Genomic DNA, 17801 nt, shown 5'->3' with positions numbered 1-17801 from the left:
GTTTCTAGAAGCTTTACTCATATAACAGATTTTATGAAACAGAAGTATTTTGAAATATTAATGTTCCCTAAATTCAAGTGACATCTCTCTTTTTCTTGCAGTTAGTAACTAAAGTGGCACAAAGGTTTTAGTGGCAATTTTTGGCATCAGGTTTTCACTGTAATATTAATACTAAACATATCAAATAGCAAGAGCAGCTAGCACAAACTAAGCTAAAATATCAAAAGCTGCTATAAGTTTATTATTAAAGCTAATATTCTACTATAGTTTTCTAAAGTTCTCATCTGCGTTGAAACCTGATTCATCATTACATATCTGATTTATATTTCCTCTTACCATCCTAATAGGACAGATCAAGCTAGCTAATAACAAAGGTAAAAACGTTAAACAGAAAAGGGCAGAATAAAAATAATACACACTTAAAACATTTAAACATATAGTACAGTATAGCATTACACTCAAGCAAAATAAACCTTAAACAGTTCAAAAAGGTCCTGCTGGTCTTTGACTGTATTTTATTTAATTAAAAAAAGGTTCAAAAGGGTTCACTAACAAGATGTGTCTTATTTCCATAAATTGGACAAAATGGGAAGCAAAGTGGGGTCTCAATTTTGGGAATGATGCAGGAGAAGGTCCTCTCCCATATGCACTAACAGAGAACATCCTTAAAGGGGCCTCAGTTATACATCTTAAGATCTGGATGACTTTATATATTAACAGATTATTTTCAAAAATCAGATTATAAACTGTTTAGAAACAAGAACACCTTTTTTGTATTTGAAAAAAAAGACAACTAGTACTAGTTTTTCACCATGTATATTATGTGAAGCTTTTACGAAGCTGCACCTATGAAAGGTTCAGTGCAAGGCCTTTTCCAATCTTCACTGAAGATGCTTGTGCTGGAATTGCCACTTTGCTTTGGAAATGTTGACAGCAGAACTGTCTTCTGAGCACTAAGAGAGGGTCTTAAAGCACCCATGCAGTGAGACTCATACTTCCAAATGGTCTGCACAGCCCTAGTAATTAACACCTGTATATTAATGCTGAAGTCTGACCATAGCAGAGCCAGATCCAGTTGGCATCACAGCTAGGCAACAACACTCTTGGCCAAAACTGATGCCTGGCCATTTAATAGAAGGGCTGGATTCAGGGGGATTCATTATTTACAGATCCTGCAGATGCCTTCACATCCAATAATAAAGCTTTAATGCCAATATTTTGAATATTTTTTTCACTTAACTGAACTAGAAAGGAAAAAAATAACTTAAATTAAGATATTTAGGCTGCAATCTATAGTCTCTAGGATAGCATCCTAGCAGTCATAGATTTGATCAGTTCATGCCTTTGATAAAAGTCCCTCAAACTTAGGCAGAAATTCAGACCAGCTTGTGAGAAGAATGGAAAAAAACCAATATGCTGGGCTTTGAAAAAGTGTTCCAACGGCTAGATAGGATTGCTCCGACAACCTTTTTGCATGGCTTATTTTTGTTTTTAATTTTGTACACTTAAAGCTTCATAAAACAGAAATCACTATAGCATTTCTTTTTTTAACAGCATCCTAATGGATAATTATACATCTGGGAACTGTCATATAGAATATAAAAGTATTTTGAGGACTTGCTATTATTTAACAGCAAATAATTCTGAGTAATTCTGAATTAGCAAAATTGTATAGCCTACAATTTTAAAATTATTCCTCTCATACATCTTTTACACTGAAGTGCTCAATTCAAACACATTAAACATATTTTTAAAATATATATATAAAAACAAGCATTCCTCACTGCATGTAATGGTGATTAAAAGTTTATAGTTTAGTGATATGCAATGTCATAAACAGTTCATGAAATTCTGGTTAAGAAACCAGGGCAGCAAATAATGATTCAACACCCTGTTTTGTTTTGACTAAGTACAGCTGGAGTAGTCACAAGTTACCAAGTTCAGTCACTAGTGAGTATTTACTCTTCTCAAGGGCAGCTTCGTGAGAAAGAAGGGGGAATTATACCATTTGAACAAGGAAGCAAATTAATATTAGGTTATCTTTTGACTACCAGGCTTAAAAGCCATTTACATTATAGCACTCAGTCAGGAAATAATCACTGTTTGTTTTTATATACCTGGATAAATTTATGAGTGATGATTATAATAAATAATACACATACACACATATTGACAAGCATTTATTCCATGTTAGAAACATGGCTTATTGAGCTTACTTAGCTTAGTCCTAAATATGCTATTTTAAGTTCCTTTAGTCCCATTTGAATGTTGTCTCCTAAGTTTTTCTTTTTGGGGTGTGTGTGTGTGTTTGTGTGTTACTTCTTCAAATCAGGCAGGATCTAGAACCATACTGATGGCCTCTTTGCTGTTTATGTGTTGTGTAATTACAGTCCTGCTACGTAACAGAACAAGCCTGCTATTGCTATTATAGGTAAGTAGGACCTTTAACAAAATGCCCTGATAAACAGTACTCCTGATCAAGATACTCTATTCCCACTTTAGCAAGTTCTGTCAATTTCACCAACCATTCATCCATGGCGGGTAATGCCAAATCTTTCCATCTAGAAAAAAGTAATCTTTTTTCTAACTGCTTATCCATCAATCCTAAAAGGAAAAGTTCTGGCTTCAGCTGAATATTAATCTTTAAAATCCTCTGTATCAATGTATGTATTTGAATCCAGAATTTTTTAGCTTTTTTACATCTCCACCAAGCATGATAAAATGTCCCTACATGTTGTTCACATTTCCAACATACATCTGAAATGCCTTTATACATTCTAGATGATTTCTCTGACATCATGTACCAATGATACATCATTTTATAAAAATTCTCTTTAAGATCATAACTTAATGTAAATTTCAACCCTTTTAGCCACATGTTTTCCCAGCGATCCATCTGTATGTTATAACTAAAATTCTTAGCCTATTTTATCATACATTCTTTAACCCATTGTTCTTCTGTTTCAAATTTCAACAAAAGTTTATACATTTTAGCAATTACAAGTTCATCACTGGTACACAATTATACTTCAAATTCTGTCTTTCTTTGCTCTATACAATAAGTCTACCATCCATTTTGATCATTTCCAAATGTAACACCTGCTGATTATGAGATATCATAATCAAATGTTCAGTTCATTCAATCTCTACAAGTAGTAACATCTAAGTTAAGGAAAGGAATCAGTTGTTCTGCAGTTTGCATTTACAAAACATACAAAATATGGAATTCAATGCCATCAAAGGTGGTGATGGCCACTAATTTCAATAGTTTGGAAAGGAGAATTGGGCTATTAATGACTACAAGTCTTGATGATTCAGAATGCCTTAAATACCATCTATTAGGGAGCAACTGTGAATAAAGTATATTGCCCTCCAGTCCATGTTTGTCATCTGTGAACACACAACACTGACCTAGCAGGCACTTATGTTTCAATTATATATATTCATGCAGCTGAGAAAAAAACAGAAACTACAATATATTTTACCTCAAGTTACACAAATGTTGAGCTGGTCATGGAATTATTTGAGTTGAATTTGAATTTATTGCAGTCACTCACCAATGTACACTAACAAAAATAGATAAGAATTAACACTTTCTACACTAAAAACAAGTAACAATAAATGAACTCACAACAATGAACTGCTAAATCAGAAACATGTAACTTGCATCAACTGTAATTTTAATGTTTAAAACAGCAACTTTTTCAGCAACAGTAGTTGATAAAATTACTATTTCTACCAGGGATTTTGATGAGGATACATTAATTTCCTCTGAATGATACAAATTACATTACATTTAGACGTGTAAATTTTGATTCCATTTTCCTGCTTCCAGCAACAAGAGGTGTGCAAAATAATCTAAGCTTGTTTCAGTCTCCATGCTTGGACAACACTCCGCAGCTTGGGGTGTCAATTCAGCCTGGGATGTCAACAGGTCAATTCATTCATGTGTTTCAATGCCCTGCTATTGGCTTTTAACAAAAAAAAAAACAATCTTCCACCTATGGGGACTTGGAGAATGCAGTAACTAATAAAGCGGCAAACAGAGATTCTCTCCCTTCTGCCACTGGCTGAAATTAGTGGAGGCGAAGTAGATGTGAAAGAGAATCAAGCAGATAATAAATACCTCACAGGTCACTTTATGCTAAGTTAGCATTTATGGATTGTAATGTAATGCTGTTGTCTGTATGTGTTCTGGGTGTGCTTGTTTATTTATTTTTATGTTTGTATCCTGCTGAATCCTAAGTGACTCTTGGTAGTACTTTCTTTTTTAATCAGATTGCCAACTACAAAATTGTGGGCTACACATGTACATTAGGCAGTGCTGTGATGCTATGGAACCTCCAGACTATCAAATGTGGAAACTATGAGCTTTGCAGACAAGCTCAGAAGGGTATTACAAAGAAGCTGAAAGCCAGAGAAGTACTGTATATTTTTTCCTTTATTCAGTTTATGCAGATTTCAAGTGGGCTTAATTTGTTGCTCCTACTGTTTGCTATAGGAATTTTAAAAAATATTAACATTTCAATATTTAATGTTCAGTTTTTCTGTAGGTTGAATAACAGAGCTCAGCATGGATAACCACCCACATACCTTTGTGGTCACGGGATGAAAAACACATATTACAGAATGTAATTTCTCAAAAACTGCTCTCCGATCCAGTAATTACTGACTAGGTCCCTTGGCTAAGTGTGATAAAATAATGCAGTGATGTACTATATATCACATGAAACTAATGCTGTACTTTTCACTTCAGTTAATCAGGCAACAGGCTTAGTTAAGGGGGGAGGGAGCTGCATGATAATAAATAAGTAAGATGGCAACTAATTAGATTACTTTTCTTCTTTTTTTATATATGGAAATAACTGTTGCCTTAGTTTCAGATCAGTTTATAAGTATAAATAACAACGTTTACCAGCGTATAATGTTTTATAAGGCTATATTAAAGGCTGCCAAGTACCACTGATTCAAGTTAGAAGTCTGTTTTAAATGCCTTGTTTTCCGAAACTTAAAAAGATCTGCACAACATAAAGACTCACTCAGAATTCTAATTGTATTGGAAGTGAAAACAGACCTGCTGATAAAGATCTGAATGGTAACCTAAGAATCAGAAAGTACAAAAAGACTTCAAATCAGAACATAAATAATCAGTTTCCTTCCCCCTGTGTCTAGGGAAAATGATGGAACACATACCAATTTTGCCTCTGACTGCACAGGTTGTGGAGATGAGGGTCCTGGAATTCCTGGGATACTAGGCACCACGGTGACAGGTCTGACAAGCTGTCCAAGAGAATCCGAGTTAAGACCAAATAAAAACAAATTCTACTTCATAAGCAATTAGGATTTTCTACCCATGTGAACAAAGGAATGTCCCCTTACCTTAACTATACCTGCAGTGCTGCTCTACCTCAATGAGATTATTAAGATTTGACTCAGAGGCCTTCACTTGAATGACCCTATCTGATGACATTAGGTAAGTGGTGTCCATTAAGAAGAACACCTACCAAGAGCGGCAGCCTATTTGGGAAATAACCTTTCCAGGCGTGTTTATTTATTAAGCAAATGTGTGTGCTGATGCATTCACAAGACTCATGGTGGCTAACACGATTACAAAAACACAATACGATAAAGTATAGAAAACATAAAATAGATACAGCCCAAACACCCTACAGAAAAGCTCCTCTTCATGTAATTTTAGAATAAGAGGTTATTTTATGTTTTATTTATATCTGCTGTATAAGAAGTTGGAAATCATTCTTTTTGTATTTCTGTATTTCTTCTTTTCCTTTTTTATTTTTCAGCATTTTTGTTTTCTCTACCTCTAGCTTTCTTTCTTTCTATTCTTTTTCTTGATTACTAGTTTGTATTAGTTTTTATCTTTCTGCTCTTTAAAATTTAATAAAGCTATTATAATTAAAAAAGAGGAAAAACTCCTCTTCAGCTTTTTCCGGAAAGTAGACAATGTGGGAAACAGACAAATATCCAATGGAAGGTCCTTCCAGAAGGTTGGGCCCAGCACTGAAAAACTGCTTCTGTTGTTGTTTTGTTAAGTCAGCTTTACAATACAGGGTCTTATTCAGTCAGGCTTTTATCTGCTGAATTCGTATTTATTACTGATTTACTATTACTGTGACTACTTCTATTATTATTATTTACATCCCGCCTTTTAGTTTGTACAACTCAAGGCACTCTACATAATGCTGCCTGCCTGCCTCCTATTTTCCCCACAGCAACCACCCTGAGGTGGACTGGGCTGAGAGACAGTGACTGGCTCAAAGACCCCCAGCCAGCTTTCATGACTAAAGGAGGCCTAGAACTCATGGTCCATCTAGTCCAATCCACTCGTCAGTATAACAAATCCAGCATCTTCCCAATAGACGGCTGTCCTATCTAGACTTTGGTTTAACACCTTCAATATGGGGAAGCCCTGCCTCTTGGCTGAACATTTTGTGCACTCTCTTATTGGTTAACTGAAATCTAACCTCCTATATAGTTTAAGGTCCAGGCCCACTCCCTGGGGCAGCAAAGATGAATCTTGGTCCTCCCCTATGCAACTGGCTTTCCTCTGTAATGAATTATGCTATCAAACATATCCCATCCGTTGCCTAATACAAAATAATTTGGGCTGCTACTTTTAACATTTATTCATGACTTCTGAGGTGTCAGGTATTCTTCTGAGTTTTGTATCATTCACAAATTTAATAATAATCCTTTTCTCTCTTTCATATACTATACATCATAAACAAACCCACTTCCAGGCCTTTGGTTATGATCAAGTATATATAGGATGATGAAAAATGTTGAAAAATACCAAGTCTGAGTCAGAATGCTACAAAATATTTGAAATCTTCCCTTGGTTTGATAAACCCCTAATAAGTGCATTTAATGAGCTCTGAATCTACATAGTAGCATTACAGTGGTACCTCTAGTTACGAACTTAATCCGTTCCGTGACTCTGGTTGCAACTCGAGTTGGTTGCAAGTCGAGGTAAAGTTTCCCATAAGGTTCAATGTAAATACGGTTAATCCGTTCCGCCGTCCGAATTTGGTTGCACCACGAGGCAAATTTCCCCATAAGGTTCAATGTAAATACGGCTAATCCGCCCTCCGAATTTGGTCGCACCCCGAGGTAAATTTCCCCCATAAGGTTCAATATAAATACGGCTAAACAGTTCTGAAACATATGCATTTTATTTTTAAACCTCAAAAACATGAAAAAAAGTACAGTAAAGCACAGTATGAAGAGGGAGAATGGGGTGGGGAGGCAGTTATTGTTTGGAGGGAGAGTCCCCCTCCAAAGGGACATCGGGGAGATCTCCTTCAGGGGTTTCCTCTCTTCTTTGCCTCTTAGCTGCAGGCTCAGTTCTGGGGAAAAACCTGTCTAAAGTCAGTTGCCAGCCTGCTCTGCATTTTCTTTGGAGTCATGCTAACAAGCACACCAAAAACCTTCCAAACACCACAAAACACACCACAAGCCTCACCGAACGTCTCCTTGCTACCGCGATCTCGCCTACAGGAAGCCGTGACCGTGTGGCAGCAGGGAAAATGGCCGTGGATCCGGTTCGTAACTTGAGGTGGAGTTCGCATGTTGAGGTAAATTTTTGGGGCCGGAGCTGGTCGTATCTTGAAAAATTCGTAAGGAGGGGTGTTCGTAACTAGAGGTACCACTGTATTATCTAGTCTAATACTAAGCAAAGTATCACGGGGAATTTTATCAATGGCTTCATACAAACAGAGATAAAGTATATTCACCACTTTAAAAAATTCACACACATAAGATAACGTATTAGGAATTATTCTTGATAAAGGCCATACCAACCCTCCAAATTTATTAGTTACTACCTTGATTGCAATGATAATAATGAAATGAAATAGGGAAAACGAATTTCTGCCAAAAAGCATTACGGATGTCTCTAATTCTTTTGATAATCTATGTTGGGGAGATAGTTAGAGCAGACATGCTTCATCCCGTCTTCCCAAAATTAGTTTATATGAAGATTCTCCCCTTTCTTCCTACTGAGGAATGTCCTTCAGTGTTTTTCCGCACAGGATCCTGGTTTAGATCTAATTTCAGTTTCCCGGTATTAGTACAGTATAATTATGTGCTCCTCTTCCATCATCCTTACTGGCTTCACCAGAGACACAGATATTTCCAGCATTAAGATTTGGGGAGAGGGATTTGTCCAAACTCTGAAGGAAGGTGTTACACCATACAACAGACTTACTGGAACTGCAGTTGGTACATGCACATTAGAATTTGTGATTGAAGCGGGAATAGCAACAGGCATGGTTTGTCCATTAGGAAGATGCAACAACAAGGGGAAAGGACCTGGCACCGGTCTAAGAAAAGAAGGAAAAATAATTATAGCACTCATGGTAGAAAGTATATTGCAAATTTCAATAGTCTTTGAAAAAGATCTAGGATGCTGAAACATTTTCTACTGTATCTCCAATGTCAGATTAACTCTTAATTTTAATTTGTAGTTTTGATTCTCTTTTCTGCCACCAAACAAATTGTGTCATGGATTTTTTAAATCTCTCATCACAGATAAATTTTATTTTTTTTCATGATTCTTTGCAATAATTCTATCCAATTATAGAAATAATTGAAATGCTTGGTTTAAAAGAAAGATTCAGAGATATAAAATTGGATCCTATTCATAATATTGGTCATAAGCTAGAAATAGTTTATGGAACATTGTAACATTATCTGATGGTTTTCTAGATGGTGGGGTTAGTGGGACCTTTTGGTCCTGGAATGTCATTACAAAGAAGTAGAAGCAGAAGAAGAAGAAGAAGAAGAGGAAGAAAAAGAAAATTGGATCCAGATACGGAGTTCTGCAACCTGAATTACTCCTGTTTGCAAAAAGGATTAGGAACAGGTAAAGGAAGGAAATTTTTATCAATTCCTCTTTTCCATGTGTTCCTTAGTTCCACATGTGTTCCATGTGTTTCTTAGTAGAGCTAACTCACCAAGTTTCCAGAGGGCACACACACAAAAAAATGGAGGAATCAATGAATTCTCTTAAAGTATTTTAAGAGAGGAACTCTGGAGCCAAACCAGAGATATTATGACTTACAAGACAAACATCAACACTAGTTTCCATCATTTTTCCCTTCAGTCTATGTATAAAATACAAAACAAAATAGTACTGACAGTTTTTATTAGAAAATCTGGATTTTTTTTTTCAAATTTTACAAAACCCCTACTAGTCCTTGCCATTTTATTAAACTCTTTGAAGCTTTAAACAAGAAAAGTATAAATATCAGCAGTTGTGAAGATATATTTACAAGAGATAAGGAGATTTTAGTATCTATTTAACACTCACACTATTGGCCTATTGGAAGATGGAGCTTGTGTTATGACAGTGCTAGAAGTTGGTGAAGGTATGGCTTGCTGAATAATGACACTTGAGTCAGAACTTGCAAGCAACACATTAGGAACCTGCAGAGAAGCTGGGCGCACAATTGTGGAAGTAGGCTGGGCAGTCTGCTGCAGGCACACTTCCTGCAAGAAACATGAAAGCTTGTCAATTTCCCAAGCCTCATTAGAATCAAAGATAATTATAATTCTTTAATTATATTTAGATTTCTTTAATTTTTCTCAAAAACATTAAAATCTCTAGAATTCTTTTAGTTGCAACTTACTACCATTTCTTACAGTAAGAACTACCACATGGATCTGGAATAGGCAACCTGCAGTCCTAGGGCCACATGCAACCCTTGGACCGATTTCATGCAACCCTCAGCCTAATTTCAAACGTTCTTCATAACTAATCAGTTCAGACCCCTAGCAAGAATGATCTGTCCTTTCCCCAGCACTCTGCTGTGAGAAAAGAGAGAGAGAAAGGGGAAAAAAATGTGTGAGAAAGAGATTATGAAAGAAAAATGAGTATGAGAAAAAAGGTGGAATTCCAGAAAGAGATTAAATGGGCCAATCAGCTCACTTTTGCTCTGGTTCTCTCCATGACCTGCTTCAGCCTCAGCCATCACTGCCAATGCAATACCCAACATACTACATGTAAATAAATGTGACTTTCATCTCCCAAAATAGGTCACCTACCTCTAGCACAAATACTCTGGTCAGGACTACAGGCAAAGACAATATTCTATAAGGATGTTATCAATGTTTGACAGTTTATCAAATTACCTCCTTTTCACACACTTGTGTAAGTTCCTCTACCATCACTTGAATGTGCAATATTGGTATGGATTCCTGATGTGGATAGGTTTGCCTAGTCACATTCGAGATATATAGCGGGAAAGATTGTATAATCTTTGTTCATAGACAACATGAAGGAAGAAATGTTTGCATCACAAGCATCCTGCCATACCGTCCTTATAACCATACAGGGTAATAAAACTACATTTCAGTCAATCAGAAAGTTAATATTTAAAAATTTAATTTTAATTTAATATTCAGATTTAATTCAGGTTTAATTTGCTGTATATGAGGAATACGGATGTGTAGACAGGCAGTTTACAGAAATGTTTATGATCTTACAGTTATCTTAGATTTTGTGATGGAATGGAATGGAATTATGAAGGCCAAGCTCAGGGAGATAAGCATTTTCTTAGCTTACCGGAATCGCATGGGAGGAACAAAACGATGAGACTGACACCTCCCTGAGGAATTCACACTCTTGTGACTGGAGGACTTGGAAACTGGGGTTTCAGTCTGGGAAGATTCTTGCTAGAGGTTGTAGCTAATAAACATAGCTGGACTGGATTTGCATGGTCTCTTGGAGTTCCTTGGGCTAGGCCTGACATCAATCTTCCCAGACTAAAACCCCAGTTCCCAAAGTCCTCCAGCCACAAGAGTGTGAATTCCTCAGGGAGGTGTCAGTCTCATCCTTTTGTTTCTCCCACGCGATTCCAGTGAGCTAAGAAAATGCTTAACTCCCTGAGCTTGGCCTTCATAATTCCATTCCATCACAGATTTACTAGTAACATCCATATAAATACATCGGAAGTATAAAAAGTCACTGACCTTCTCGTCACTGGTCGTAGACTCTGGATGAGGCAAGGGACTATCCTGGTGAGTTGTTTCAACTACTGAAGGTTCTTCAATTTTATTTCTTATAATTGGAGTTGCAAGAGGTGATAAATCTAGAGGCATCTGTAAATTAATGGAGAAATAAATTTTAAAACCTGCAAATTATAAATCTCTCTTCAAAGAGCAGGCAATTCATAACAACGCCAATGTACTAGACAAAAATATGATTTCTTCAGTTAGTCTGAAGAAAGATGTCTATTGCTAATATTACCTTATTGTAAAGTGAAATCTTTGAAGTTCAATCTTAGGAAAAATATTAGTGTCCATATATAAATAGAATATACAAAAAGCCTATTAGGAGCTTTTATTTCTTTTTTCAAGCAAAATAATATTAAATTAAAATAAATTTTGATGCTCATCCTCATTTGTTAATGCAAAATTTCTAGCTGCAAACAGAATTCAAGTAAACACTATTCTATAAAGTAAGTTAATTTTAACCTTCTACATTTACATACTTTTTTAATATCATCTTCAGAAGCTTTTTTGAATTCATTTTCAAAAGGACTTGCTAGCTCATTGAATAAACCCACTTCTTCACAATTCTTCAAAAATCGAGTTGGCGTTGGAGTTTGATCTGAGTTTAAAAGAGAAATATATGATTTTACTTCCCAATATAAGGGTATGTTTATTTTCATACACATTTCCAAATCAAGACCAACATTATTAACATAACAAGCATTTTAAAATGAATATGTCCTAACAAGAGTGCAGTAAGAGCAAAGTTGAAAATCTTGTTACTAATGTCACCTTATTATTGTTTTAACAAAATTATTGAAAATTCAAGCATCATAGTTAAAGTGACTTTAAAAATAGAAGACAATATGAATATTTGATTTGTAGAAGTTCAGGATACCCTATGTAGAGAAGAATAGGGATGCTTTGTAAAATGTTTGTTGTAGCTGAAGAGATGTTTTATCCATTAGAAGAAGCAAATGCTACACTGGAATCTCAAAATTATGGTATTTTATGTTGTTGTTGTTCAGTCGTTAAATCATATCCGACTCTTCATGACCCCATGATCCATATCGCACCAGGCCTTCCTGTCCTTCACTGCCTCCCTGGGTTTGCTCAGTTTCATGCTCATTGCTTCAGTGATGCTATCTAACCATCTCATCCTCTACCATCCTCTTCTCCTTTTGCCTTCAATCTTTCCCAGCATCAGGGTCTTTTCCAAAGACTCCTCTCTTCGCATTAGGTGACCTAAGTATCTGAGCTTGAGCTTCATTATCAATCCTTCCAATGAGCAATCAGGGTTGATTTCCTTTAAGATTGACTGGTTTGACCTCCTAGCAGTCCAGGGGACTCTTAAGAGTCTTCTCCAGCACCACAGTTCAAAGGCATCAATTCTTCGGCGCTCAGCCTTCTTTATGGTCCAGCTCTCACAGCCATACATTACTACTGGAAAAACCATAGCTTTGACTATGCGGATCTTTGTCGGCAAGGTGATGTCTCTGCTTTTTAATATGCTATCTAGATTTGCCATAGCTTTCCTCCCAAGGAGCGTCTTTTAATTTTATGGCTGCAGTCTCCATCTGTGGTAATCTTGGAGCCCAAATAAATGAAGTCTGTTTCTGCTTCCATTTCTACTCCTTCTATTTGCCAGGAATTGATGGGTCCAGATGCCATGATCTTAGTTTTTTTAATGTTGAGTTTCAAGCCAGCTTTTGTGCTTTCCTCTTTCACCCTCATCAAGAGGCTCTTTAGTTCTTCTTCACTTTCTGCCATTAGGGTGGTATCATCTGCATATCTGAGGTTGTTGACGTTTCTCCCTGCAATCTTAATTCCGGTTTGTGATTCTTCCAGCCTGGCATTTCTCATGATGTAATCTGCATATAGGTTAAATAAGCAGGGTGACAGTATACAGCCTTGTCGTAGTCCTTTCCCTATTTTAAATCAATCGGTTGTTCTGTGACTGGTTCTGTTGCTTCTTGGCCCGCATACAGATTTCTCAGGAGACAGGTAAGATGGTCTCGTACCCTCATCTCTTTAAGAATTTGCCACAGTTTGTTGTGATCCACACAATCGAAGGCCTTTGTATAGTCAATGAAGCAGAAGTAGATGTTTTTCTGGAACTCTCGTGCTTTCTCCATGATCCAGCGAATGTTGGCAATTTGATCTCTAGTTCCTCTGCCTCTTCGAAACCCAGCTTGTACATCCGGTAGTTCTCGGTTCACGTACTGCTGAAGCCTAGCTTGTAGGATTTTGAGCATAATCTTGCTAGCATGTGAAATGAGTGCAATTGTGCGATAGTCTGAGCATTCTTTGGCATTGCCCTTCTTTGGAATTGTAATGTAAACTGACGTTTTCCAATCCCGTGGCCACTGTTGCGTTTTCCAAACTTGCTGGCATATTGAGTGCAGCACTTTAACAGCATCATCTTTTAGTATTTTAAATAACTCAGCTGGAATACTGTCATCTCTGCTAGCTTTGCTGTTAGTAATGCTTCCTAAGGCCCACTTGACTTCACTCTCTAGGATGTCTGGCTCAAGGTCAGTGACCACACCAGCATGGACATCAGGGACATTAAGATCTTTCTCGTAGAGTTCTTCTGTGTATTCTTGCCACCTCTTCTTAATCTCTTCTGCCTCTGTTAGGTCCCTGCCTTTTTTGTTCTTTATCATGCCCACCTTCGCACTAAACGTTCCTTTGATATCTCCAATTTTCTTGAAGAGATCTCTAGTCTTCCCCATTCTATTGTTTTCCTCAATTTCTTTGCACTGTTCATTTAAGAAGGCCTTCTTATCTCTCCTTGCTGTTCTCTGGAAATCTGCATTCAGTTGCTTATATCTTTCCCTTTCACCCTTGCTTTTCACATTCCTTCTTTCCACAGCTATTTGTAAAGCCTCATCAGACAGCCATTTTGCTTTCTTGCATTTCTTTTTCTTTGGGATGGTTTTAGTTGCTGCCTCCTGTACAATGTTACGAACCTCCGTCCATAGTTCTTCAGGCACTCTGTCTACCAGATCTAATCCTCTAAATCTATTCATCACCTTCACTGTGTACTCACAAGGAATATGATCTAAGTCATACCTGAGTGGTCTAGTGCTTTTCCCTATATTCTTCAATTTAAGCCTAAATTTTGCAGTAAGAAGCTCATGATCTGAGCCACAGTCAGCTCCTGGTCTTGTTTTTGCTGTCTGTATAGAGCTTCTCCATCTTTGGCTGCAAAGTATATAATCAATCTGGTTTCGGTATTGACCATCTGGTGATGTCCATGTGTAGAGTCGTCTCTTGTGTTGTTGGAAAAGAGTGTTTGCCTAACATTCGAGAAATTGAAATACAAACAAGTACTTGGGCCGACCACAACCCAATGGTAGTTATCTGGAAAGGACAACGGAAGAGATTTAGATGGACTTTAAATAATAGGATACTAAAAGAAAAAGATTTCAAACAAAAAATAGAGAAAGAACTCACCTTCTTTTTTAATGAAAATAAAAAAGAGGATACATCATTACAGAATCTTTGGGATACAATGAAGGCTTATACAAGAGGTTTAATAATAGATTATACAAGGAAAAGAAACATAACGCAGAAAAAGACTTTTAAACTACTGGAGGATGATCATAAAAAATTGGAAGAAGAGTTACAGAAATCCCCGCAAAAAAAAGATATTAAAGCTAAAATGGATTTAATTAAACATAAAATGGGATTAATGGAAAAGGAGGAACTGGCACAAAAAATTAGAAGTGCTAAACAGAATTACTTTGAAGATGCAAATAAACCAGGTAGATGGCTAGCTTATAAACTGAGAAAAGAGAGAGAATCAAAAGGATTAATCTATTAATAAATGAAGAAGGACAGATCTGCTTTGGTAATGAGGACAAGAAAAAAATTATACAAGACTACTATGGAAAATTGTATTATCAAGAGAATGTACAAGAAGAAGAAGTAAGACAATATTTACAGAAAGCGAAATTGCCTCAGATACCTAAAGACATTGAAATAATGTTAGAGGGGAATATAACTATGATGGAATTAACAGAAGCTCTAAAAAAGCAGAATGTCGGGAAAGCCCCGGGTCCAGATGGACTGCCAGTGGAATTTTACAAAACCTTCCAGGACATATTGAGCCTTCAACTATTGGAAGTTATGAATGAGGTTATGACAAAGAAGAGGATACCCCAAACATGGACTGAAGCATACATTACACTTATACCAAAGGAGGACACTGACCCACAACAGGTTAAAAATTATAGACCAATATCCTTATTAAATTCAGATTATAAAATTTTTGCTTCAATATTGGCAGAAAGACTAAAAAGATATTTAAATAATTTTATCCATGCTGATCAAAACGGATTTTTGCCAAAGAGACAAATTAAAGACAACATGAGAGTAATTCTCAACTCATTGGAATACTATGAGGCACACCCTGAAAAGCAAATGGCCTTGATATTCTTAGACGCACAAAAAGCCTTTGACAACGTGAATTGGCGATTTATGCTACTGCAATTGGAACAAATGGGCTTTGGTAGAAAATTTACCCAAGCCATTGAAACAATATATCATAAGCAGACTGCAAAAATCATGATAAATTGAGATTTAACAGAACAGATAGACATAACAAAAGGGACGAGACAAGGTTGTCCACTATCGCCCTTGTTGTTTGTCTTAACATTAGAAGTGTTGAACAGGAATATAAGAGAAGAGAAAGAAATAAAAGGAATGAAGATCAAAAAGGAAGAATACAAATTGCAAGCCTTCGCAGATGACCTAGTATTTATACTAGAGGACCCATTGGAAACAGCACCTAAATTAATTGAAAAGATAGAAGAATATGGAAAAGTAGCAGGATTAAAAATAAACAAAGATAAAACAAAGATATTAACAAAGAATATGCTAGCAAGGCAAAAGAAAGAATTGGAAGAAGTCTTGGAAATACAGGTCACAAACAGGGTTAAATGCCTAGGGATATATATTACACCAAGATGTAGTACATTGAAGGAGGATAATTATGTTAAACTTAAACGACAGATTGCAATAGATCTGACAAAATGGGAGAATTTACAATTATCAATGATTGGGAGAATATCCACTATTAAGATGAATATATTGCCTAGGATGTTATATCTATTCCAGACAATTCCAATTCGTTTAGGGAAAGAGTTTTTTGATGATTTAAATAAAATTGTATTGAAATACATCTGGCAGGGTAAAAAGGCAAGAATAAAGCTTAAATTACTACAAGATGCAAGAGTAAGAGGTGGGTTTGCCTTGCCTAACTGGGAATTATACTACCAGGCGACAAATCTGATGTGGATAAAGGACTGGATAACTTTAAGAAATAATAGACTATTGACCTTAGAGGGACATGACCTGTTGTTGGGCTGGCATGCTTTCTTATGGTATAAGGGAACGAAAACACAGGGCTACTTTAGAAGGCACTATATTCGAGAGGCATTGTTTTTAAACTGGGAGAAGACAAGAAGACAATATTATTTAAAAGTTCCACGATGGATATCCACTATTGAAGCCTTTTCTTATTCAATAACATATAAAAAGGAACAAACAGTTAGATATACTGAGATATTGAATGAAAAGGGTGAACTTAAAACTATGCAAGCGTTGGAAGAACAAGGTATAAAAATGAACTGGTTCTCATATTTGCAAATACAATCTAGATTCGATAAAGATTTTAAAGCAGAAGGTATTTATGATGAGCTGACTGTTTTAGACAAAATTTTGATGGGTACTGAAGAAAAGGTGATTAAAAAACTTTATGGACATTTACTAGAATTTAAGATGGAGGAAGAACAGGTTAAAGATACAATGATCGCATGGGGGAAAAATTTTGGATACGGAATTGATTTAGAGAAGTGACAAAAATTATGGTCTCAAAACTATAAAATGACAATGTCAACTGCATATAAAGAAAACTTGTATAAGATGTTTTACAGGTGGCATTTACCTCCAGCAAGGATTACGAGAATGTACAAGAACAAGTCTGATAAATGTTGGAAGTGTCATCAGAAGCCCGGTACATACTACCATATGTGGTGGACATGCCCAGAAGCTAAAAGATATTGGATTAAAATCCACACATGGTTGGAAAAAATGATAAAACAACATATAGACTTTAAACCAGAGACATTCCTATTAGGAATTATACCTGAAACATATAGTAAAGAACTGAAATATTTGATTGTAAATGTTCTGACAGCGGCTAGAATTGTATTTGCTAAAAACTGGAAAAATGAAAAAGTACCTATGCAGGAGGAAGTCATTAAGAAAATTATGGAATGTGCAGAGATGAGTAAATTAACATTTGAAATTAGAGAGCAAGAAGATAAACAATTCTATATGATATGGGATTTGTTTTATCAATGGTTGGATGAAAAGATATAGTAATGTAATAGATCAGCAAATTATATAATAGAAACTTGACAAACTGATATAAATTATTATATATATATATATATATATATATATATGTATATAATCAATGGATAAAAATGATATAAATCCTATTATGAAAGCTGGTGTTATAGACTAGTAACAAATGAATAATAATTGATAATTGATAAATATATAAATATGTGTTGGATAGATGACATGAGATTCTATATAAATGATGAGTGAAGATTATGAAAGGATGGCACAAATGATTGGTAACTGGCTGACACACGGTTTAAAATGGAAGATGGTTTTTTTAATGCTTTTTATGTTATTGTTTGTTTGTGTTTGTTGTAAAAAATAAAAAAATTATTAAAAAAAAAAAAAAAGGAAAAGAGTGTTTGCTATGACTA

At 35.9% G+C, this 17801-nt stretch overlaps 1 protein-coding gene across 5 annotated transcripts in view; it reads right to left on the bottom strand.

Moving 5' to 3' along the window:
* The window catches only part of ATF2 (activating transcription factor 2), a 55075-nt gene that overhangs the window by 21061 nt on the left and 16213 nt on the right, over positions 1–17801 (bottom strand). For all 5 annotated transcript variants that reach the window (XM_088135788.1, XM_088135786.1, XM_088135789.1 and 2 more), the window contains 5 exons: positions 11511–11629; positions 10990–11118; positions 9329–9507; positions 8225–8339; positions 5194–5280 (listed from right to left, as the gene is read on the bottom strand). In XM_088135788.1, the coding sequence (XP_087991914.1) occupies positions 5194–5280; positions 8225–8339; positions 9329–9507; positions 10990–11118; positions 11511–11629 (629 nt within the window). The remainder of the gene's footprint in view (positions 1–5193; positions 5281–8224; positions 8340–9328; positions 9508–10989; positions 11119–11510; positions 11630–17801) is intronic.

The sequence above is a fragment of the Python bivittatus genome, unplaced genomic scaffold (assembly GCF_059951505.1).
Source record: "Python bivittatus isolate LINGU-HERP-01145 unplaced genomic scaffold, Pbiv_v1 ctg000200_np1212, whole genome shotgun sequence".
NCBI classification, from domain to species: domain Eukaryota; kingdom Metazoa; phylum Chordata; class Lepidosauria; order Squamata; family Pythonidae; genus Python; species Python bivittatus.
Note: the sequence above shows the minus strand (reverse complement) of the source record. Positions and strands in the feature narration are given on the sequence as shown.